We start from the raw sequence: 21,039 nt of genomic DNA, 5'->3' as shown, positions 1-21,039 counted from the left end.
GCCTGTGGAAGGCTGACTTCGTCAAAGATAAGGATGTGCTTGGCGGAAGAAAAGGGGCCGACGGAAATGGGAGGCTTGTTGGGCAATTGAGGGCCCACCACTCTTCTGTAGCGATCAGGGCTGTCTTCTGCAGCAACTTCATCTCACTCAGGTAGCCATGTGTACTGTACAATACCGCATATTTGTTGATGTAATCGTCGACTACCATCCCACCGGGAGACGATGACAAGGCTGTTCCCGCCCGCCAAACCATCGCCGCCGCGCCTTTCCTCGCTTGACATACATGCATGTAAGTTATGACAATTCCGCTGCTTTCTCTACTCTGATCGCTATCTATATGAAGCCCGCTTTGAGTGATGATCATTCTACCTTGCTGTGCCAGGGCTCGAGATATAGCTCCTTCCTGCCTCGGCCAAAAGAATTTCCTCTCACAGAAGCCAAGAATAACCTCATATAGTGGTGAGACCAGCAAACAAAAGTATTGGAGTAACATGTGGCCAGGCTGGCTGGTTCATGAGGGGACCATTGCTTCCTGTTTCGCCATATACTCATCATGTTCCCGTGAAAGCGGTCGCGACTCTGCTCCCTTTGCCATTCCCCAGTACAACAAGGCAGTCCTGCCGTCCGTATCCAGCGAATGTTCACGGACTAGCCGCGCTAGCCCGCAGGTGCTTGAATGGTTCAGATGCCGGATGGTTGGGCTCTGGACCAGCAATTTTGTGCGGAAAAAGGCAATGGGGCTTCTTCCCTGAAAGGCTTGGAAACTCGGGCTTGAGATGGTTTCCAGTTTCTCGTGTCGGAGCCAGTTCATGAGCAGTCTAAATTGCTCTACGGCACACTGCGTTGCTTCAGGCTGGTGACTGCAAATGGAAGGGCTCACTTGGCTACCAGGGGTGAGAGCTTCCTGCAGATCCTCAAGATAATCACGGAGAGGTCTCACCAAGTCCATTATGTAGGCTTCTCTGCGCTGGTAAACGATGGCTGTATAGGTGCGTTGAAAGCTGGTTAGCACACTGCTTCTCGAATATGCAAGCTTGTGAGCCGAGGTCGAACAACGAATACTGACAGTGGACTCCAGGTGGTAGGATGCCACAGGCTCGAAAAACGGACTTGGCTACATATGCCAGGTTGAAACTGGGCACTCAGTCCAGTCAACTATCCCCTCCTCCCGGAAGTCATGATGGCAAGCACAAAAAGTTCGCGGCACATACCAGCACCGACGAAACAGATCCGGCATGCCAAACTCATAGGCGCACCAGAGATACTCCAATTGATGGCAGTACTCACTGGTGCTATCGTCCATGAGCAACGCCGTGTCGATTGGGGTGGACATCCATCCCCGCACGTATTTCGCGATTAGAGGCAGCGCCTGAAATCGGTGGCTGAGCCTGGCGATGTCCCGAAGCTCTTCAAGGCTGAAGTGATTTGGCAGCGGCTCGTTGTGCGCCGCAGCGACCAGATAATGGAACACTCGTGGTGTTGACGAAACGAGCTCAGCCACGGGGAAATGGCCGTGTGCCTTCGGCTCATACGTCCTTGCGATCAAAAAACTCCACGTGGGAAAGACCTCGTTAAGTTTATTCGCATTCACAATGGAGGCGCTCGCAATGCTGCTCTCCCATACGGATACGGTACGGGACCAACCCCCTACGATGACGAGGGTCAAGTCGCCGTCCTCAGCCCTGAACAGAATGTCGTCGACACCATGATTGTCGCCTAATGGAGGCAAGCAGGTCAATGAGGGAAATGCTTAGTGGCCAACCGCTGTCTCACATAACGCCCTGAATTTTGACAGCGGGAACCACCTGGGATTGCAAAATACTTACAAAGATATTTCGTCCATGCCTCGTCCGACACCCTCGCCGCATGGCCCGTCTGGAAACTCAGTAGGGTTGGCGGGCTTGCGGAACTGGCGAAATCTAGGCTTGAGCCCGTGGCTTCCGTCTCTGATGCGTCAACCCTGGTTCTCTTTACGTCTTGTTGGTGTCCGCCAGATGATGCTGAGTCTGGATCAGGGGTACAGCTTGAATCTTCTCTGGCGCGCTTGTCGGAACCGGAACCCGAGTCCTCTGCTGGTGCGCTGCCTCGCTCGGGTTGGGTTTGGCGGAGCATAGTGATGAATACGGTGAGATAGGGCGAGGAATGATATTATGGCGTTGCTGGGGGTGAGAAAGAGCAGGAAGGGGAGCGACTCTATGCAACAGTCAACTCACGCTGGAACAGCCAAAAGGTTTGGAATTTCCAGGTTGCTTGTTTTGCAAAGCATCACCTGGAAGGCACCACTTGTTCCTGCGTCAGCCGACTTGGACGCTACTGCTTGGCCTGGTGTTGATTTGGTGTTTCCCTTTGAGCTACTGGAAGGTGCGAGTTCCTGTCTCGATAAGCAATGTATCTCCATCGTCATTGCCAACTCACTTCTCCCTTAAACCTCGGTGTTTGTACTGCAGTCACTTCTTCAGCGACTTCGATTTTTTTTTTTTCATAGAAGAAAATACCAGTAACGCAACCTTGGAAGTAGGCGATCATACCCGAGTTACTGTCCGATTCACAGGAATATGTACACGCGAAATTCGTTAGGTACATGATGATGAAGAGACTTTCAATGCTCGGCGAGTCCAGTGGCGCCGTCGCGAGTCCAGCACCTGCCGTCTGCTGGGACGCCAGCACATACACATGAGGTACCTGGCAAAAATAAGATTCGGCGGTGAGAAGCATTGACCTGCAATAACAGTAACATCCAAATGTTCAACAGGAGAGACTTCGCAGAAAAAAGGGAGGATTGGAAGCGGTTTACTGTACACCAAACCCCTTTTCATACCCCCTATCCATTCAGGATCCCCTTGGAAACCCCATATGCCAAGACTGCAGAAACAGGGAAAATGAAAACAACAAGGTTGCATTGCATGCCCGCTTCCATTCTATTTTCACCGCAGCGGTACGAACTCACTGAGAAGGCCGTTCATCTGGGAAATGCAAGACAGTAACGCTCAGATGCATGTCGAGCACTCATCCAGCTTCCAAAGTATAGGTATAAATACTCCGTAAGCTCGCCTATTTGCACCATTGCGGCAGGGTTCCATCTCCCTTGGAGCCGCGCTTACCTCAATGATGCACCGCTACTCCATCTAGGCGAACGACAGCAGATGGCGCAATCACGACGGACTATTTCGATTTCTTGGTAACGAATTGAATCCTTATGCGCAACCCCATCTCCTACATCCAGGTCTTCGACTCTTCCCGTCTGGCCAAATTACATGCTTGTTTATGTCAATCGGTATATAGCAGCAGTAGCTGGTTGCCCTCGGCAGTAAGACCATAACTGCATGTTGTCTCAGCATCGTCCCGACGATACCTGAATATACATATAGCCTCCACAATGATGGACGACGTCGAGCAAGCCAACACTGCCTCTCCCAAGGCCGACTCCAAATCCCGGCCTGATGATGAGGCAGTCTCGATAGTCTCGGACGACAATGCAATCATCCTCAAGGGCCAGCTTGACCCGGTCTACGAGGAAAAGGCGAGGGTGCTGAACCGTGCTGTAAGCAACAATCCGAGCAAATCACACTCTGAACCATACCGCCCTAACAAGGCTTCAGATCCAGAAGATTGGCATGGGATGGTATCAATGGCAGCTCTTCGTTGTCGTCGGCTTCGGCTGGGCGTCTGACAACCTCTGGCCTATCGTCACCTCTCTCATCTTCACGCCCGTGGCCAACGAGTTTGGCCCCGCTCGTCCACCACTCCTCACCCTGAGCCAAAACATTGGCTTACTCGCGGGGGCAATTGCCTGGGGCTTTGGGTGCGACATCTTCGGCCGGAAATGGGCATTCAATCTCACCCTTGGCATCACGGCAGTCTTTGGTATGATTGCCGCCGCGTCGCCCAACTTTGCCGCCATCGGCGTGTTCGCGGCACTTTGGTCCTTCGGGGTCGGCGGGAACCTGCCTGTCGACTCGGCCATTTTCCTCGAGTTTCTGCCAGCGTCGCATCAATACTTGCTGACCGTCTTGTCGGTTGACTGGGCCATCGCACAAGTCGTGGCGACCTTGGTGGCCTGGCCGTTGCTGGCAAACTTTACCTGCCAGCAGGACCAGCAGGTTTGCCGCCGGGAAGATAACATGGGTTGGAGGTATTTCATGATTGCTATGGGCGGCATTACCATCGTCATGTTTTGCATACGCTTCTTGCTCTTTACCATCTATGAGTCGCCCAAATACCTCATGGGCAAAGGCAAGGACGAGGAAGCTGTGCGCATCGTCCATGAAGTCGCTCGGCGGAACGGGAGGCGCAGCTCTTTAACGGTGGAAGAACTGAGGGCATGCGAGCCTGAGGGTTATGTGCGACAGACAGGGGTGTCGTCGGCCGTTAAACGCCGCCTGGAGGACGTCAGGTTTGAGAAAGTCCGAGCCTTGTTCGCAACCAGAAAGCTCGCCCTGTCTACCAGCCTGATCATGATCATCTGGGGGTTGATAGGCTTGGGGTACAGTCCACGACCATCAATTATTCAACAGGAACTGACAGATGCAGGTATCCTTTATACAATGCATTCTTGCCCTACATTCAGGCCACAAGAGGAGCCGACTTTGGGGACGGGTCAACCTACCTGACATACCGGAATTCACTCATCATCGCCACGCTCGGAGTACCGGGTGCCCTGATTGGCGGATTGCTGGTTGAGGTACCTCGTTTTGGGAGAAAGGGGACGCTTGCACTGTCGACGGCAATGACAGGAGCGTTCTTGTATGCCTCGACGACGGCCCTGGACTCGCAAGCCCTCCTGGGCTGGAACTGCGCCTTCAGCTTCAGCAGCAACGTCATGTACGCCGTTCTGTATAGCTTTACCCCGGAGCTGTTCCCGACGCCGCAGAGGGGAACAGGGAACGCGCTTAGCGCGACGTGCAACCGCATCTTTGGCATCATGGCGGTAAGTAATTGCCCCCTGCCCAGATGCAATGCTGCCAAATAGTCCAAGCTGACAGACGAAACAGCCCATCATTGCCATGTTCGCCGACCTTCGGACTGCTGCACCTGTGTATACCAGCGGCGCGCTGTTTATTGCTGCGGGGCTTTTGGTTCTCGTACTACCGTTTGAGTCGAGGGGCAAGGCGGCATTGTAAGAGATTACATCTTCCTCCGTGATGATGGATGTAATCTGTAGTTGTACAGTCCACGTAGAATCTCGCGGAATTGGCGATTCATGGCAATTGGTGGCTGCCGGGTGTCAAGATATGAGCAGCATGAGTTAAAGAAATGGTGATCGGTTACGGGGCTCGCCGGGCCGTTATGTCCTTCCTGCCGGGCCGTCACCAACTGCTCAAGATCCATTTTCGCGAGATCGTACGACGGGAGCCTCCACTTTTGATGACATGTACCGTACAACTAGAACGTCTGACATGAGACCTGTCATCCATCATCCGAACCACCCTCACGCCTGAGAATTCTCCCAAATCCTAAACATCATTAAATAACAATATCATTGCCAATCATAGCAAATAATACCCCACAGAATAAAACAAAAAAGAAACAAACAATGGCCTCCGACCACCCAACCCTCGTACACCGCACCCTCCAAACCACCATTCCACTAGTGAGCTCCATAACCGCCGGCCTCTCCCTCTCCCTCTCCTTCTTCATGGTCCCCCGACTCCTCGAGGCGCCGGTGGCCGTGATGCTGCAGCAGTGGCAGTGCACCTACCGGCAGGGCGCGGTCACCATGGTCCCGCTGTGCCTCGTGTCTGGGGTGTCCTACCTCTGGCTTGCGCTGCAACATACCTCATCATCGTCGGCGGCCGGTGCGGGCATGTTGTCGTCGTGGCGCGGAAAGAGTTTCCTCGCCGCGGGGCTCCTCACGGCCGGGGTGGTCCCCTACACGGCGGCCTTCATGATGGGCACGAATCGAAGGCTGATGGAGCGCGCTGACCGGGAAGCGGCGGCCAAGGGGAAGGTGACGGAGTTCAGCGACAAGATTCTGGAGCAGGAGAAGAGTGCAAAGGCTCTGGTGGACTGGTGGGGCGTCCTGAATCTAGTGAGGGGCGTTATGTTGACTGTTGGCTCTGCGTGCGGGTTGGCGGCGGCGACGGCGACGGCGGCCTGAGTTCGTGGCTTGAGTTTGGGTGGTGGGGAGTGAAGATGCGTTGAGGGGTGATGGATTGGAGGAGCTGAGAGTTGGCTAGCTCATGAAATGGCTCTCTTCAGGGACATGCGTCTTCGCCGAGGGCTTCCGGAGTTACTAGACATTTCGAGCGGCTAGGTCTGATGGTTACCGTAGGTGTTCATTGGCCCTTTGTTCGATAGGAAGTCGATTCCGTGCCAATGATGGCTAGACCTGGATTTCATTATTGGTGTTTCGACTGTGCGGGGCGGTTGCTCCCAAGGCGAATACTCGGGGCAGCCCCAGGTCTGAGAGCATTGAAACAATGGCAAGACATGGACTGTGAAGCAATTGACAATGAAGAGACAAGATTCACCAACGGTATCGTTTATTTCATTGACACTCCATACCATAAGTGATTGATCGTTCACCCTAATAACGCTGCCCAAGCACAAGTTAATCATGCAGGGATTTGCTGAGCAGGCTTGGCTCCATGCATCAACCGAGTTGTCGGGTCGAAACCGCCTCCGCCGCTACGCCTAGTGGATACCACCTTGTCCGTTTCTGTTTCCATCTTGGGAAAGATCTATTTCCGCGAGCCACCGCTGCTTCCAGAAGATCCCGACGACGAGCCCGAGCCGTAGCCAGACGAGTAGCTGTAGCCGCTCGGGGCGGTGTAGGTCGAGCCACCGTTGCCATTGTTATAGTAGGTGCTTCCGTCGGGATTGGAGTAGTAGTACGAGCCATTACTGTGACATGGTTTGGTTGTCAGCTCAGTTCTAAATGAGGTTGATCCTGAGCGAATACTGATGGGTAAGGTAGAACTTACGCATTCGAGTAGTGGTACGAGTTGGAGCCATTGCCGTAATCGCGCGAGCACCAGTGATTGCCCTACGCCGGGTGTGCCGGTGATTTAGCACTCACGCTTTTCCAGCAGGGAATGAGCGGGAACGGTCAACGAGCTTTGGTCGATACTCACCTGGCTGTTGGTGCCGCTGCCGTTGTAAGAATACCCCTTGCCAGACATCTTGGCTGCTTTCCGTCAAGTTTTGCAAATGCGAGCAAGTCGGATAGAGAGCAAAGTGTTGGAATTCTGGTTGATGAAGTTCAGAGAATGGTGAATGGGAGGGGAAGAGGATGGGGACGGGCGAGGGGCCTATTTATTAAACTACTAGGCAAACGAAATTGGTAAGGTAGATAACGTCGAGAAAGAAGACAGGAGCAAGCGCATCTGCATAACTGCACTGAGGCCGGCAACTGCAGTGTGAGCCACAGACCATAGAGCGAGCTCCACTGACCCAAGCTTACACGTTCAATCGCCGAAACCTTCACTGTACCTATGAGACGAGTCCACGCACCTACCTAGATTAACGTAGCTGTAAACGTGTCAAGTGTGGCTGTTTGACTTGAACATGACGGGCACCTTCCTCGCATGCCGGTACTGTATGGTATGGACGTAGGCAGGCTAACAAGTCAGAGCAAACTCATCAATCCTGACTCACTCACATGCACCATTGTCCACAACAAAGTCAATGAGGGAATGCAGCATCTTCTCTATTCACAGCCGGGCTGTGGGGTATCGCTCGCGGCGCAAGTCTATCCAAGGAACTTTGGTCTATAGATTGCCCAGCTTCTCGTCCTCGAGCTCCGCCAGGTACTTTTCTGCATCCAGTGCTGCCATACAACCGGATCCTACAAAAAATTAGCATGCCTGTCGCTTGCCGAAACAAAGGGAACCACATACCTGCACTCGTAATGGCCTGCCGGTACCTCTTGTCCTGGACGTCACCAGCCGCAAACACGCCCTCCACGCTGGTGTATGTAGTCCCCGGCTTCGTCGCCACGTAACCCTCCGCGTCCGTCTCGAGCTGTCCCTTGACCAGGGCTGTCGCCGGGTCGTGGCCAATGGCGTAGAACAGCCCGTTCGCCTCGAGCGTCTCCTCCTGGCCAGTGACGACGTCCTTGACCACGAGGTGGCTCATGAGGCCCTTCTCGTCGCCCTTTGCCTCGACGGCGACCGAGTTAAACCGCACCGTAATCTTCTTGTTGGCCAGCAGCCGCTTGGCCATGATGGTGCTCGCGCGCAGCTTGTCCCGCCGCACGAGCACGGTAACGTGGCTCCCGTACTTGGTCAGGAACATGGCCTCCTCGGCGGCCGAATCGCCGCCGCCGATGACGACCAGCGGCTTGTTCCGGAAGATGGGCACGGCGCCGTCACACACGGCGCAGGCCGAGATGCCGTTCTGCCAGTACTTGTCCTCGCCGGGCAGGTGCAACCGCCGCGCCGACGCGCCCGTGGCGAGGATGACGGCGTCGGCCGTCCTCACTGTGCTGGGATCCCACTCGGTCCAGTACTGGAAGGGCCGCTTCGACAGGTCCAGCTTTGCCACCGTCTCGGTGATGATTTGTGTGCCGAAGCGCTCTGACTGCTTGCGCATCCTGTCCATGAGTTCCTGGCCCATGATGGCCTCGGGGAAGCCAGGGTAGTTCTCGACCTCGGTGGTGGTGGTGAGCTGGCCGCCGGCCGCGGTGCCGTTGGCCATGAAGCCCTCGTAGAGGACGGCTGTTGCACGAAGGCTGTTAGCATGACTTTTGGAATGCGCGGGGAGCCGGGGAGGGATTGCTCACGCTTCAGCTCGGCGCGAGCCAGGTAGACGGCCGCAGTGTGGGCGGCCGGCCCGGAGCCGATGATGACTACCCTGCTATGCATCCTCCGCTTGCTGATGGTGTGGATGTCGCACTTGTAGGGGGTGATCTCTCTGGAGAAGGTTGCGACAGCAGCGACCGACAGACCCGTGGCGCCGGAGCGGAGGGTGCGTCTTAAGTATGAGGAGAACAGTTTGGCGGCTTGTGTGGGGTTTGGTCTGGGACGGGAATTCTTCAGGCGAACGGGCAGAACTGCGAGGGCGATAAATACCTGACTAGTGTATGGGGTTTTTGTCGAACCTTCATGCCAATTCCACCGCAAGCACGTTTTAATAAGCCACCCGCGGATGCGCCCCCCTTTGTCGCGAACGTGGGGTTCAATCCCTGAAAAAAAGACGGGATGGCGGGGCTAAGTTGTCCCTGAAGATGGGTTAGGGTTACCGGACGCCGATTTCGCTAGCTATTTTTGGTATCAACTTTTAAGGGTCTCGTTGATTGATTCAAAATCCCACCTCAAACCGACTTCTCCTCGTACCGAAATATCGGCCGCCGGTTCTCGAGACGAATCTCGGTGCGTGCGCAACTGTATGACGAGTGAGATTCAAATCAGTGGCGGCTTGGCCGAGCCGTCTATAGGATTACCTGACACTTTGACCTACTCAGTACCACGTGGGCATTGGGCCATGATGCCATCGATGGCTTTGCTGCCTCTTTGGCCCTTGACCCCTGAACAGCCTCTGGCGCTTGAGGGAGAGTTACCAGAAGAAATGAGAACGATGGTATCTGGTTTGAACCAACACAGATGTACTTGGCGCACGAGACAATGCTACACAAGGATAAGCTCCTCAAGATCCTCTGGGCTACTCCGAGTGGACTTGATATCATCCCACATCCTCTCCTCCACATAGCACTCCCCGATTAGATAATGCGCCCTTTTGCTATCCGAATACTCGACGCCGTCTCCCACCTCTCGAAGCAAAAAGGGTACGCTCGCCGACGGGCAAGCATACACGGCATCGCCGACACATGCCTCAAGGGGGCCGAGACCCAGGTATCCCGTATCGGTTGCGAAAAGCCTCCGTTCATGACACCTCTCCCACATCATGACCGAGTAGCCAAACGAAGCCCGGAAATCAATCTTGTCGAACCTGGGCCCCGGTTGCTCCGTGCCGTTCTGTTCGGACTGGCCGCCCCTGACTAGTGCATCATCAACGGTCTGGTACTTACTCCTCGATGATTCGCTGTAGGTGGTGATATCCTTGTCGAAATAGTAATACCATCCGGCGCCTATATCCTGGGCGAGGACAACGTCATAAAACTGTTTCGGTGCGAGCGGGTCGTAATAGCTGGCCCTGGTGAAACCCGGAACCAGGCGCTTAGAGATATCAATCCATTCCGTGAAAGGAAGTGATTCGGGATACCGGGCATCGCAAGGACTTCCGAGTTCTGCAATCTTCCCAAGAAGGATTCCTCCCGTGTGCAATTCGTACTTGTCCGTTGTCTGGTTGCGAACCAACTGGAACGCGTGGCTCTGCGATGCGGGAGACGAGGCCTGGTCGGAGGGTAACCATGGGAGGACTTCTTTCCAGCGGTCGCGCCGGCCAAGAGAGCCTTTTTGACACCCGGTACCCAACATTGATCGTCGAGGAGGGACGGTCCAGTCCGGGACCCAGGAGGGTAGTCCGGGCGTGTTGGGTGGACCCTGCACGGCGCAGAGCAGTTGCAGGCCCCAATACGGGAGCAGGTAAGATGCGCAGTCAACAAACACTTTGGCCGTGGGGTCCGCGTAGTTTGGCTCCAGGGCAATAGGACTCCGGGAGGACGAGAGCAGGGCGAGCAAAGCGTATATTTTATCCCGTGGATCGGTCGCTTCGCATCCCCGCGAGCGACAGAGCACCTCAAACATGACGATCTGTCTGTCGAAGGGGTCAAACGGAAGCAGCCGCGGACCGTTCAGACCCTCTGAGTCTTCGTCTGTTGCTCGAGTCGGAGTCTCGTCGTTCGCTTCCAGCCTCGGCCAGAACTCCGTCTTCTTCGCCCGCGCCACGAAAGGGATGTCTAGCGTCTTGAGGGATACCTTGTTCCCGTACACATACTTCGAGGCTTCGTTAGCTGCCTGGGCGCACATGGCCCTCATACCCTCCCACGGTATTGTTTTCTCGCCGCACACAACTGTCGCCTTCCGCGCCAGCAAGGCTTCCTGAATGACCCACACGCGCCGAAACCACGGTCTGGCGAACAACTGCTTAACAGCTCTGTATAGCCGATCGCCATCGAGGCGCTCTAGAGCCGGCGACCTATTGGTGGCCGGCTCGTGGAGGTCACTGATGTATTCCATGGCTATATCACTGTCGCCACCGGCCACGCCAAGGAAGATGATTACGCATGTGGCAGCGGAAAAGATGCGGCCCATGAGACTGAGCTGGTGGTGCCGCTCCCCAAGGTTGCCTTGGTCGATACAGATGGCATCGATCCAGAGCTCGCGAGGTTCCGTAGTTCGTAGGCGGTGGAGAGCCGTGAGACAATTGGCAGTGACAGAGAACCGGGTTGTCGTCGTAGGTGTAGGTGATGAAGATGGTGACAGAACGAGAATCTCCCCTCGCTCGAGGGGGTCGCCCCAAGTGTATGAGAGGGCTTCATACGATGGCGAGGACGTCATGTCAACCACGAGAAACTCACATTCGATGGGGCCGGAGCCAGGAAGAAGGCGGATCAGTCGAATTTCGTCGACATGTCGAAGCTCTGGGCCGGGGTACGTATAAGCGCCGGAGTCGACGGATACTCTGTGTGAGGAATCGATAGCCATCATCGAGCATACTTCAGAGAACGCGGTTGTCGAATGCAATAACGAATATTTATATTCATGGATAGAGTAAGAGAGGACGGAAACTGTTAAGACGTCTGGGCTATTAGAGTGGAATGAAATGAAACTGAATGAAAACGGTGTTTAAAATTTCATTCGTAGTTGCCTAAAGATGCAAGTGGATGTCTCTCTGCATGGGCTCTTGATGCAAGAGCGGCCAAGGCCAGTGAGGCGTTGAGTGCATGTGCTGGTGCATGGCAGTGCTGCTTGGCAAGCCAGTGAGGCGATGTATGCACGAGGGTGCGGTTGTGCGGATTAAATGACAACAGAAGAGAGAACAGAACGAAATGGGAGAAAGATTGGACGTATGGATAGCGGGCAAACGTGAGATAAGTAGGTATGAATGGCCATCCATTCATGCAAGAATTCCAAACTCAGTTCCAAAGCCGGTTCACAGGGGGGAAACCGAGACGCCAATAAATGACTTCCAATTCAAGTGCAACAACTCTGTTAGTAGAAGTTGAAGTTAGCTTTTGGCAGATAAGATTCGATCTAACTCCCTCAATTGGACTTGAAAGAAGAATGGAACGTGAAACGAAAGAAGAGGAACACTGAGACCGAGAGCAACCTTCAGGGAGGCTCTTAATGTAGCCCAAATAAGTGAGCAAGTCGGCGAGGAGCGGTCAACCATAATGTCGTGGGCAGAAGCCTAGTATTGGTCACTCAGGTAGGTAGGGTATCATAGGTATACCAAGTCCTTGGTGTCCTGCTTTGGATCTTGGGAAGAATTTAGGTGCTCCTCAATCCTCATATCATCCGTCATATGCCTAGGTTCTCGTGTGTCAATGCACCCTGTCTCGGTGTCTCCTTGCAAGGTAGTTCAACTATCACCGCACATTCTGCTTTCCGATAACCTGGATAGGAGTAGTGATCTAGTGTCAATCCAAACAAATGCATCCCAGGAATGATAATAATAATTCATCCGGATCAGTTTAGTTGGTCCATAACGATCAAAATTCGCCCCTTTACAGCTTGCTTTGGGCCTCTTGAGGAATCTTGACCACCACTTTGCCCCATGTTTCCCTGCTCCCGAGAGCCTTGAGGGCGTCGGGAACAGTTTCGAGACCCACAAACTCCTTGTCCGTGAACTCGGTTGCCTTGAACTTGCCTTCGGATATCAGCTTCATGATGCCCTGCCAGACCTTGACGACCGTCTCTTTCTCGTGCACTGCATACTGTCCCCAGTGGATCCCAACCAGGCTGATGTTCTTCAGCAGGACCTTGTTCATGGCGACCTTCTCGATCGTGCCGGCGGCAAAGCCGACAATCAGGATCCGGCCGTTCCATGCGGTGCACTTTGTGCTTTTGTCGACCATGCCCACGGGGTCGTAGACAATGTCGACTCCTCTGCCCTTGGGCGTCAGCTTCTTGACATTCTCTGGCCACTTGGCATCCCGGTAGTCGACGACATGGTCGGCACCAAACGACTTGGCGACCTCGAGCTTGCGCTTAGTACCCGCTGTGGCGATAACCGTCGCGCCGAATGCTTTGGCAACTAAGGCTGCGAGTCAGTACATTGATGACAGACCCGGGGGATAGAGTGCGAACAAACCTTGAACGGCAGCAAGACCGACGCCTCCAGCGGCAGCATGCACAAGGACGTAGTCGCCCGCCTTCACCCCGGCACGGACAACCAGAGCGCCGTAGCTTGTAGGCGCTGTCACAAATAGTCCAGCTGCTTCGCAGAAACTCCATCCCTTGGGCATAGGCAGCATGCTAACCTCCTTGGCGACGGCCTTGGCCGCATATGCTCCCTGAGTCGCACCAAACACGCGGGAGCCGATGGGGAACCTGGGGTTCTTGGAGTTGGCGGGCGTGGCCAGCACGACCCCAGCGAACTCGGCGCCTGAGATCCATGGGAAGGCTTAAGGGCATGCATATTAGCGATTATTCAGCCTTTTGGAGAGCCCGAGGACGTGGTACCTACGTGGCTGGTGCTGGTATTTTCCTTGGATTTGTAATATGTCAAAGAAGTTGGTTGCCGCGGCGTGCACCTCAATCAGATACTCATCTGGCTTGGGTTTGGGGTCCGGCAGCTCGGTGACTTTGAGCTCATGGGCCCCCTGCGGATGTTAGCCAGCAAGAAGCTCGGAATGGCAAGATTGTTCTCACCTTGACGTACTGTGTCAACTGGATGCCTCTCATTCTGGATCTGACCTTAATCACGTATAAGTTATAACAGTAGGATGTCCTGCGAAAGAGCTGGATAGGCGGTTTATAACCGATGCCTGTTATCAACAAAGCCGGATTCATCCGATGAACTGCTCGGATTGTGAGGGTTAACCACGGCGGTGACCAGGCTTACACTACTTTATGTAGTCCAACCCACAAGGTGCTTCCAAGGGGCGAATCGCGGGGCCAGTTATCCGAGCCGAGGCATCTATTTGAGCACACTGATTGGCCGCTCACCTTGCCGACCTTCGGTGAACCGACGTCAATCCATCCGTCGTGGGCAATCTCGAATCGACAAAGCGAACTCAACACCTAACAGTTTTTTTGTCCACCACAGACCTGCCAAAGCAGAACCGAGGGCAGCCTATGCTCTTTCACCGTCGATTGCGATAGCAAAATCCGAAATCAGCGCCCCTCATACCCTCGAGCATACGGAAAATATCTCCTGACAACGCCAAACCAAACCTTTGAAACAAGGTCAAACCTCACCAGTGCGACAGACTAGTGCACCACCAAGACAAGATGGCGACCGCGTCGCCGCAACAAGCCTCACACACACCAACCTCCCCGCTCGCCTCACAACTCCTCTCGCACACCTACCCATCCTACACCTTCACCTTCACCCCGTTCCTCCAACGGACCTACCAGCACAGCCTCCCCGCCGATCGGCCCATCTGCAAAGCATACCAATCTGGCAACTGCCCGCTAAAATCCCACTGCCCCGAGCGGCACACGGGCCCAACCAGCAACCAAACACAGCGCGATGGCGGCGGCGGCGGTTTCGGCTCCCTAGTCTGCAAGCACTGGCTGCGCGGACTCTGCAAAAAGGGCGAAACATGCGAGTTCTTACACGAGTATAACCTGCGCAAGATGCCCGAGTGCAACTTCTTCGTGCGCAACGGCTACTGCAGCAACGGCGACGAGTGTTTGTATCTGCACATCGACCCGTCCTCGCGCCTGCCGCCGTGCCCGCACTATGACCGCGGGTTCTGCCCGCTGGGCCCGCGCTGCGACAAGAAGCACGTCCGCCGGCGGTTGTGTGTCTATTACCTCGCCGGGTTCTGCCCCGACGGCAAGGCGTGCAAGGAGGGCGCGCACCCCAGGTGGGTGCCCGACGGCGAGCTGGAGAAGCCCAAGGCTAGGGAGGAGAAGAAGAAGGATGAGGGGGCGAGTGCTGGGGGTGGGTTGGATGGAGGGGATCAGGAGCGGGAGCGGGAGAGAGAGATGCAGCAGGATCGGGCGGGAAGTCAGGGGGAGAGGGGGCATGATGGGCGGGGACATAAGGATCGGTTTGGAGGAGGAAGGGGGGGTAGGTGGAGAGGTAAAGGAGGTCGGTTCAGGGGGAGGGGGCATTAATCTTGCCGTTCTGATTAGGAGTTGCGTTTGGGGTTGCAGTATATTACTGCCTTAACCAGATATTGGTCTGTCTCTTCCAGAAGGGAGTAGGCCTGCGTAGTGAGCGAGGTGTTCCCGTGCCATTCCATGCATATCTACAAATCCACTATCTGCCACAAACCACTCTCTTCAACCCTCTTTCCAAACATTTACTTCGCTGGCCGTCGCCAGAGGCGGCACTGTGACGAACGATCCACTCCCAGTCTCTCCTTCCCCATCACTGCCTGCCGACCTAGGGCTGCCGAACGCCGAAGACCCGTTATTCCCCTGCCACATGGGCAGCTCAGCCCTCCTAATGCCCATCATCCACGCGACCAGGCCCCGCGGCACCCACCGCCCAACAAAGCCATACACACTAGCGCCTAATCCGACCCGCACCGTCCCGCTGGTGATGGACCCGTCGATCACGTCAAACACGGCGTTGTGGAATTCCCGCAGTGCTGTTCCCCGCAGCCCCTTAATCCGGCCGGCGCTGATGGCCGAGCCGGACTGGGACACAAAGTTCCGTCCGTAGACGTGGCGCGCAGCGTCGGGCCACGGAAGAGCGTCGGCGTCCTCGGGAGCGGGAAGCAGACCGTGCTGGTGGAGCAGGCGCGAGTTGGCGGCCGGGGTGAAGCCCGCAAAGTCGAAAGTGCCCAGCTGCATGTGCGTCACGGGGATATCGAGAGGCCGCAGCTCCGCCGCGAGGACCTCGGTGAAGGCCGAGAGGGCCGAGCATACTGTCGCCTCCGGGGCGTGGAAGGGCGGGTTTATGGACGAGATGATGGACGGAGTGCAGACGAGGACTTTGGGGTTTGGCCGTTCTCTGTCGGCGGGGCTCAGACGCGCGGTGAGGAGCGGGAGGAAGGCTTGGATGGTGAGGATCGGCTGAAGTAGATGGGTGTTGAAGAGATCGGCAAAGCTCGATGGGGGTATGGTGGCGATTGGAGAAGTTTGGTAATTGAGCGATGGGATGAGAATCACGGCCTTTAATGAGAGATGATGCCGCTTGCCATTGGGAATGGCGGCGTGCGGCGCCTGGAGATAGCGCGCGAAATGCTCGATGGAGTTACCGGCGCTCGGGGGCTGAGGCATGTTAGTGTGCATGCAGGTAGAGCTGGTAGGAGAACCCACATCAGTGATGTCGATGCTTAACGGCCTTATGTCGGGCCGCGACAGGTTCTGGATCATGCTTTCATCCTCATGGCTGCCGGCGACGATGAAGACTATAAAGCCCTTCCTCTCCAAGTCCAACGATAGTGATCGCGTCAGGGGCAGTGCTGGAGACCCGGCGATGACGACCACCTCCATCCGTCCTCCGCTGCGTGCCCGTTTGGCGCGACGCGATTTACGCCACAGCGCACTGCTCCTGTATGACCGGTAGGCCACGGCGCCGGTAGCCAGAACTATGAAGCCCACCAAGATCTTGTGTTTCGCGATCCAGTTCTGGGCTCGCTCCAGGGCGGATGTCGGCAGAACAACAACCGGGGCAGGCGGGGGCGGCCGTGGCCGTAATTGTTTGGGCAGCCATGGCGACGAAGCGAGTGCCTCTCTTAGTGTTTCTGCTATTTGGTCGACGTGTCGGTCAACAAAGTCGGCCACATCGCTCGAATATCTCCGGATGTCGTTTGGCAGGGATGATAACTAAAAACAGGCATTGTCACACATCAGTTTGCAGCTCGGCCATGAATCACGCGTCGCGGGGTGGAGGGTCATACCACGTCCAGAAAAGCCTGGTCGTCTGCAGACATGATGGGGATGTGAGATTTAAATATGCTTCACTGGTCTCCACAGCATCGATGAGGGGAACGGGTGATGCATTCATACAGCGGGCTCGCAGGATGGACAACAATCACACCGTCTTGAAGTTCTTTATCGGATATCAGAAGTTGATTGTTATCGTTATCGTTGGGAGACGGGATTTAAGACTTGGGTCTTGGCACCCACCACAGCAACGTCACCTCCCGTTGGCCTGTGCTTAGGCTTTTTGCATCCCCTTCAGGTGTTGATTGGCCATGTTTGTGCACAATGCACTCAAATCTTCCTAGCCAAAACCCTCAAGCGCACATAGCCAAACACCCATCCTCCCTCAGGCTGGCGACACACTACCTCCAAAACATCCACCACCTCCCTCACACATTCCTCCCTCTCCCTCTCATCCTCAATTACCTCAAAGAACTTACTCGCCATCAGCCTTACCCACCCTTCCACCCCGCCCTGGTCCGCCCTCGTGGGCCTCCACTCCCTCTCAACGCGCTCCACCTTCCACCCGCCCACCGTCTCCTCCATCATGTACCTGACCCACTCCTCGTCGGGGAAGAACCAAGGGTCTGCCTCCTCGGCGCGCGCAAGGCCCACACGTCTGCCGACCGCGCTGAGCAGCGCCGCCCGGATCTCGGACACGTTGCCAAACCCGCCCATCTCAAAGGCAAAGGTTGCCCCCGGGCACAGCGCGTTGCGCACCCCGTGGAAGACGGCCGCGCGCGTGGTCGGCGGGCGCAGGATCCAGTGCAGCGCTGCGTTGGAGAAGGCTTTGGTGAAGGAGCCTGTTTGAAGGGACGCGGTGTTGACTAGGTCCGTCGCGTCGAGGACTGGGTGGGTGAGGTCAGTTGGTGACTCTTCTCCAGTTTGGGGGTTGGAAGGGGGGAGGGGGAAAACCTGCGTTGAAAGGTGCACGTATTCTCAAGTCCGACTGAGGCCACGGACTTTTGAGCTGCGGCAATCATGGCCGGGGAGCTATCAATGCCGTGGAGGGTGCCGTTGCCCTTGGAGAGGATCTGGCCGATCTCAACGTCTAGCACACCGTCTATATGGCCAAGGTGAGTCTGTGTTGTCCTAGCATGCTGTCCACTCTGGAAAGGGGCAGTTACCTCCGCAGCCAACGTCAAGTATAATGTCGTCCTTTTGCGGATCCAGCCATTGCACAATCTTGGTAGCCAACTTAGGGACAAACGAGGCGGCATTCTGGTAGGCCTGTGCCGGGAATCAGCATATCAACTGAACTGTCGGTGCCATGTGTGTGAGAGAGGCTTACCTCTGTCGACCAATAGTCCTTACCCTGCATTATATACCGATGGGTATCTGCGAGTATGTACAATACATATACAGGAAATCACCGGAAGACTGAGACAAGCAGGATTGCCTCCGAGGTGATGCTTGTTTCATAGGACAGACTACGCCCTTATATACATCACGCCGACTGGAGTCGGCTGGACCATCACCAGCAGCCGTACGCTGTAAATGGCAGCTAGAGGTGCTAGACCCGCAACAATCCTCCTGAGCAGAGGCCGATGTCGGCGCTCTTCGTCCAGAACGGCTGCGAGTGCAGCCACTTCCACACCTTGGAGTCGATCTCTGCAACCTAATGACAGGATGATGATAGGTAGGTATTGACTTGGTAGTGTCCGTGCTGCAGTCCGCAACGGAATCAACACCCTCTCGAACCTCGACGCTCATGGCGCAAGCCTTGCCAGTGCCTCATGCCGATGCAGCCCCTTCCACACAATGGCTGGCACCCTCCTCAGACCTCAGTGTCTACCCCACCGAAGCTCCCGTGACCCTCCGGACTAGTCCAGGGTGCTTACATCTAGCAGCTGGTACTTGTCTTCGCCGAGTGCGTCCTCCAGCCGCTTCATCACAGCGAGGACCTTCTCCTCCTCCAGCCGACGTCCGACTACCTGCACACCCACAGGCAACCCATGCATGCGCTCAGCGTCGTAGTGCTTGTAGGCTCCGCGCGCAACACCATTCAGCTTCTTGATGCTGAACGACGCAGGCAGCCGGTCCAATGTCTTGTCCACGTGGGTGATGGGGAGAACACCCGCGCTATAGTCGAGCTGTGCAGCATACCAGATTAGGCGAGCGTCCTCCAAGTGAATCATAACTCCAGCGCGACTCACCATGTTGAACAAGAAGGTGTACCCGCAGCTGCTGACCGCGTCTGCCATCCCATTATGCGGCACCGCAGGCGTAGCGTTTGGTGGTGAAATAATTACATCCAACTCTTGTTGATTCCACCACTCGAACCACCTCGCCCGGTACACCTCCCTTTGGCTGACGAGCTTCCACTGCTCAAACGCCGACTGAGCCCGCCAATTCCTTATCAGGCCAGCCCAGACATGGTCCTGCCGCACGTACTTGACCCAGAGATAGTACAAATACCTGACTGGCGCCCACAACCTCGCCAACCTGCTCATCTGAGCAGCCCCGGCATCGTTCCACTCCCCAAACCGCCGGAACGACTCAAACATTTGGCACCCGTCCGCGTTGAGCAGCAGCGACGCGAGCCTCAACCCCTCGTACATATCCGGCGCATCCCGCACCTCAACCATCGTGCACCCGGACTTGCGCAACGCCTCCTCCGCCATGGCCAACGCCCTGGTGCAGGCCGGGCTCGGATCAACCACGCCATCGGTCCTGAGAACCCCGACCCGCAGCTTCGTATCCGCCGCCAAAAACTCCTTATCCACCTCGTCCCTCCACGGCAGCGGATGCACCGTGTAATCGTACTTCCAAGGCCTCATCTCCGCCAGCACCGCCCGGACAAAGTACCTCAAATCCCCCAGCGTCCGCGCCATGGGCGAGTAGACGCTCGGCACGCCCTCCTGGCCGGGCATGCTGGTGCAGATGCCCGTCTTGGGCCAGCGCCCCGTCGAGCAGCGGAGGGAGTAGCACCCGGAGAAATGGGCGGGGACGCGCACGCTACCGGCAACATCGCTGCCGATACCGATCCGCCCGCCCATGGCGAGCAGCGCCGCCTCACCGCCCGTGCTCCCGCCGGGGGAGTAGTCCGTGTTGTGCGGATTGGCGGACCGTCCCCACACGTCGTTAGCGCTCTCAAAGCTGAGCAGCGTGATAGGGCAGTTGGTCTTGACGTAGGGGACCGCACCGGCGTCCTTGAGCAGGCGCACCATGGGCCCGTCGCGCGCCGTCTTGTTGCCCACGAAGGCGCTGTACCCGACCGTCGTGTCGTAGCCGGCCACCACGACTGTGTCCTTGAGGGACACGGGCACGCCCGCCAGCGGGCCGCTGGCCAGGTTGATTTCTCCTTTTTGGGTGATTGCTTCCTCGGCTGAGGATAACATCACCTCGGTAAGGCAGTTTGTGCGCGCGTGCGCCTTGAGTGCCACCTTGCCATACGTGCGCAGCACCGAGAGCGGCGATGTGGTCCCCGAGCGGATGCCAGCCACGAGATCTTCGATGGGCCGCGCCAGGGTGGCTTTGTCCTCTTCCGTGAGCTGGCCGTGGTAGGCGGTCAAGGAACGGATGCGGGCATCACGCTCTTGTTGTTTGAAGCGGCTGGTGGTTACAATATCACATGAGTAAAATGTGAGAGGCTGGAAATTGGGATATGTGGATGTGGTGCATCTGAAATGGTTATTCTGGTTGGGACACCACTCACCAATCCCGCCGATGCTGGAGAAACTCAAAGAGGAACATTGCGGTGTAACAGACGCTATGCTGGCGTGAGTTTTTGTGATTCTGGGCCAGCGATGAAACTCATGAAGCTTGTCGATCTGGAAGTGAGTGAGCGTTATTGGTGTGCAATGTGATAAGTGATTGAGATCCAACACTAGGTAGGTACTTTGGGCCGACTGGAGTAACAATCTCACAACCACTTAAAGCATTGAAGATCGGTAAAAGAAGGTCAATGACAACGAGATAGGACCTTGCCAGGGAGGTGTCTCGGTGAATATGTACCTTCATTATGTGCCTGAGTGTACCACCTGACCGTGTAAGTGATAAGATAACTGCTTGGTCGGAGTGTGGGGAAGAGGGGGTTGGCACTCAGCAGCTCCTCAGAGTCCCCACACGCTTTGGCGGAACTCCACCGTGTTACCTAACTGTCACCCTGTTCCGAGAGGCTGGCTCGCAGCCATTGAGCCGCTTG

General features: G+C 55.9%; 8 protein-coding genes across 8 annotated transcripts; 3 read left to right on the top strand and 5 right to left on the bottom strand.

Moving 5' to 3' along the window:
* Window positions 1–948: 948 nt before the first annotated feature.
* N656DRAFT_841688 (uncharacterized protein) lies at window positions 949–2,164 on the bottom strand (the record flags this gene model as incomplete). Its single annotated transcript, XM_064819008.1, has 3 exons — window positions 1,827–2,164; window positions 1,212–1,716; window positions 949–967 (listed from the first exon to the last, which is right to left on the bottom strand). Exons 1-3 carry the CDS (start codon window positions 2,110–2,112, stop codon window positions 949–951), a joined length of 810 nt encoding a protein of 269 aa, XP_064673762.1. The 5' UTR covers window positions 2,113–2,164.
* A 1,212-nt stretch (window positions 2,165–3,376) lies between these two features.
* Window positions 3,377–5,120, top strand: N656DRAFT_794522 (MFS general substrate transporter; the record flags this gene model as incomplete). Its single annotated transcript, XM_064817287.1, has 4 exons — window positions 3,377–3,541; window positions 3,600–4,483; window positions 4,531–4,927; window positions 4,992–5,120. The coding sequence occupies 4 exons, from the start codon at window positions 3,377–3,379 to the stop codon at window positions 5,118–5,120; spliced, it is 1,575 nt and encodes a 524-aa protein (XP_064673761.1).
* Window positions 5,121–5,378: 258 nt separating this feature from the next.
* On the top strand, window positions 5,379–6,478 carry N656DRAFT_774391 (uncharacterized protein). Its single transcript, XM_064814261.1, has one exon. It carries the CDS (start codon window positions 5,534–5,536, stop codon window positions 6,095–6,097), a length of 564 nt encoding a protein of 187 aa, XP_064673760.1. The 5' UTR covers window positions 5,379–5,533; the 3' UTR covers window positions 6,098–6,478.
* A 1,146-nt stretch (window positions 6,479–7,624) lies between these two features.
* Window positions 7,625–13,827, bottom strand: N656DRAFT_744981 (thioredoxin reductase-like protein). Its single transcript, XM_064812890.1, has 7 exons — window positions 13,716–13,827; window positions 13,531–13,666; window positions 13,156–13,467; window positions 12,659–13,098; window positions 8,723–8,972; window positions 7,839–8,657; window positions 7,625–7,786 (listed from the first exon to the last, which is right to left on the bottom strand). The coding sequence occupies exons 1-7, from the start codon at window positions 13,746–13,748 to the stop codon at window positions 7,710–7,712; spliced, it is 2,067 nt and encodes a 688-aa protein (XP_064673759.1). The 5' UTR covers window positions 13,749–13,827; the 3' UTR covers window positions 7,625–7,709.
* Window positions 13,828–14,046: 219 nt separating this feature from the next.
* Window positions 14,047–15,231, top strand: N656DRAFT_826083 (uncharacterized protein; the record flags this gene model as incomplete). The annotated part of the gene is made up of 2 exons (XM_064818467.1): window positions 14,047–15,084; window positions 15,191–15,231. The coding sequence occupies exons 1-2, from the start codon at window positions 14,298–14,300 to the stop codon at window positions 15,229–15,231; spliced, it is 828 nt and encodes a 275-aa protein (XP_064673758.1). The 5' UTR covers window positions 14,047–14,297.
* On the bottom strand, window positions 15,156–17,028 carry N656DRAFT_723300 (DUF1776-domain-containing protein). The gene is made up of 3 exons (XM_064812517.1): window positions 16,868–17,028; window positions 16,284–16,793; window positions 15,156–16,235 (listed from the first exon to the last, which is right to left on the bottom strand). The coding sequence occupies exons 1-3, from the start codon at window positions 16,898–16,900 to the stop codon at window positions 15,300–15,302; spliced, it is 1,479 nt and encodes a 492-aa protein (XP_064673757.1). The 5' UTR covers window positions 16,901–17,028; the 3' UTR covers window positions 15,156–15,299.
* A 14-nt stretch (window positions 17,029–17,042) lies between these two features.
* Window positions 17,043–18,267, bottom strand: N656DRAFT_774387 (S-adenosyl-L-methionine-dependent methyltransferase). The gene is made up of 4 exons (XM_064814260.1): window positions 18,184–18,267; window positions 18,020–18,122; window positions 17,812–17,955; window positions 17,043–17,740 (listed from the first exon to the last, which is right to left on the bottom strand). Exons 1-4 carry the CDS (start codon window positions 18,211–18,213, stop codon window positions 17,184–17,186), a joined length of 834 nt encoding a protein of 277 aa, XP_064673756.1. The 5' UTR covers window positions 18,214–18,267; the 3' UTR covers window positions 17,043–17,183.
* Window positions 18,268–18,715: 448 nt separating this feature from the next.
* Window positions 18,716–20,588, bottom strand: N656DRAFT_701162 (amidase signature enzyme; the record flags this gene model as incomplete). The annotated part of the gene is made up of 3 exons (XM_064810923.1): window positions 18,716–18,985; window positions 19,049–20,447; window positions 20,551–20,588. The coding sequence occupies 3 exons, from the start codon at window positions 20,586–20,588 to the stop codon at window positions 18,716–18,718; spliced, it is 1,707 nt and encodes a 568-aa protein (XP_064673755.1).
* Between the last annotated feature and the right edge of the window lie 451 nt (window positions 20,589–21,039).

This window comes from Canariomyces notabilis (assembly GCF_033297395.1).
Source record: "Canariomyces notabilis strain CBS 508.74 unplaced genomic scaffold N656scaffold_2, whole genome shotgun sequence".
NCBI classification, from domain to species: domain Eukaryota; kingdom Fungi; phylum Ascomycota; class Sordariomycetes; order Sordariales; family Chaetomiaceae; genus Canariomyces; species Canariomyces notabilis.
The sequence above is the reverse complement of the archived record's forward strand: the minus strand, read 5'-3'. Positions and strand labels throughout refer to the sequence as shown.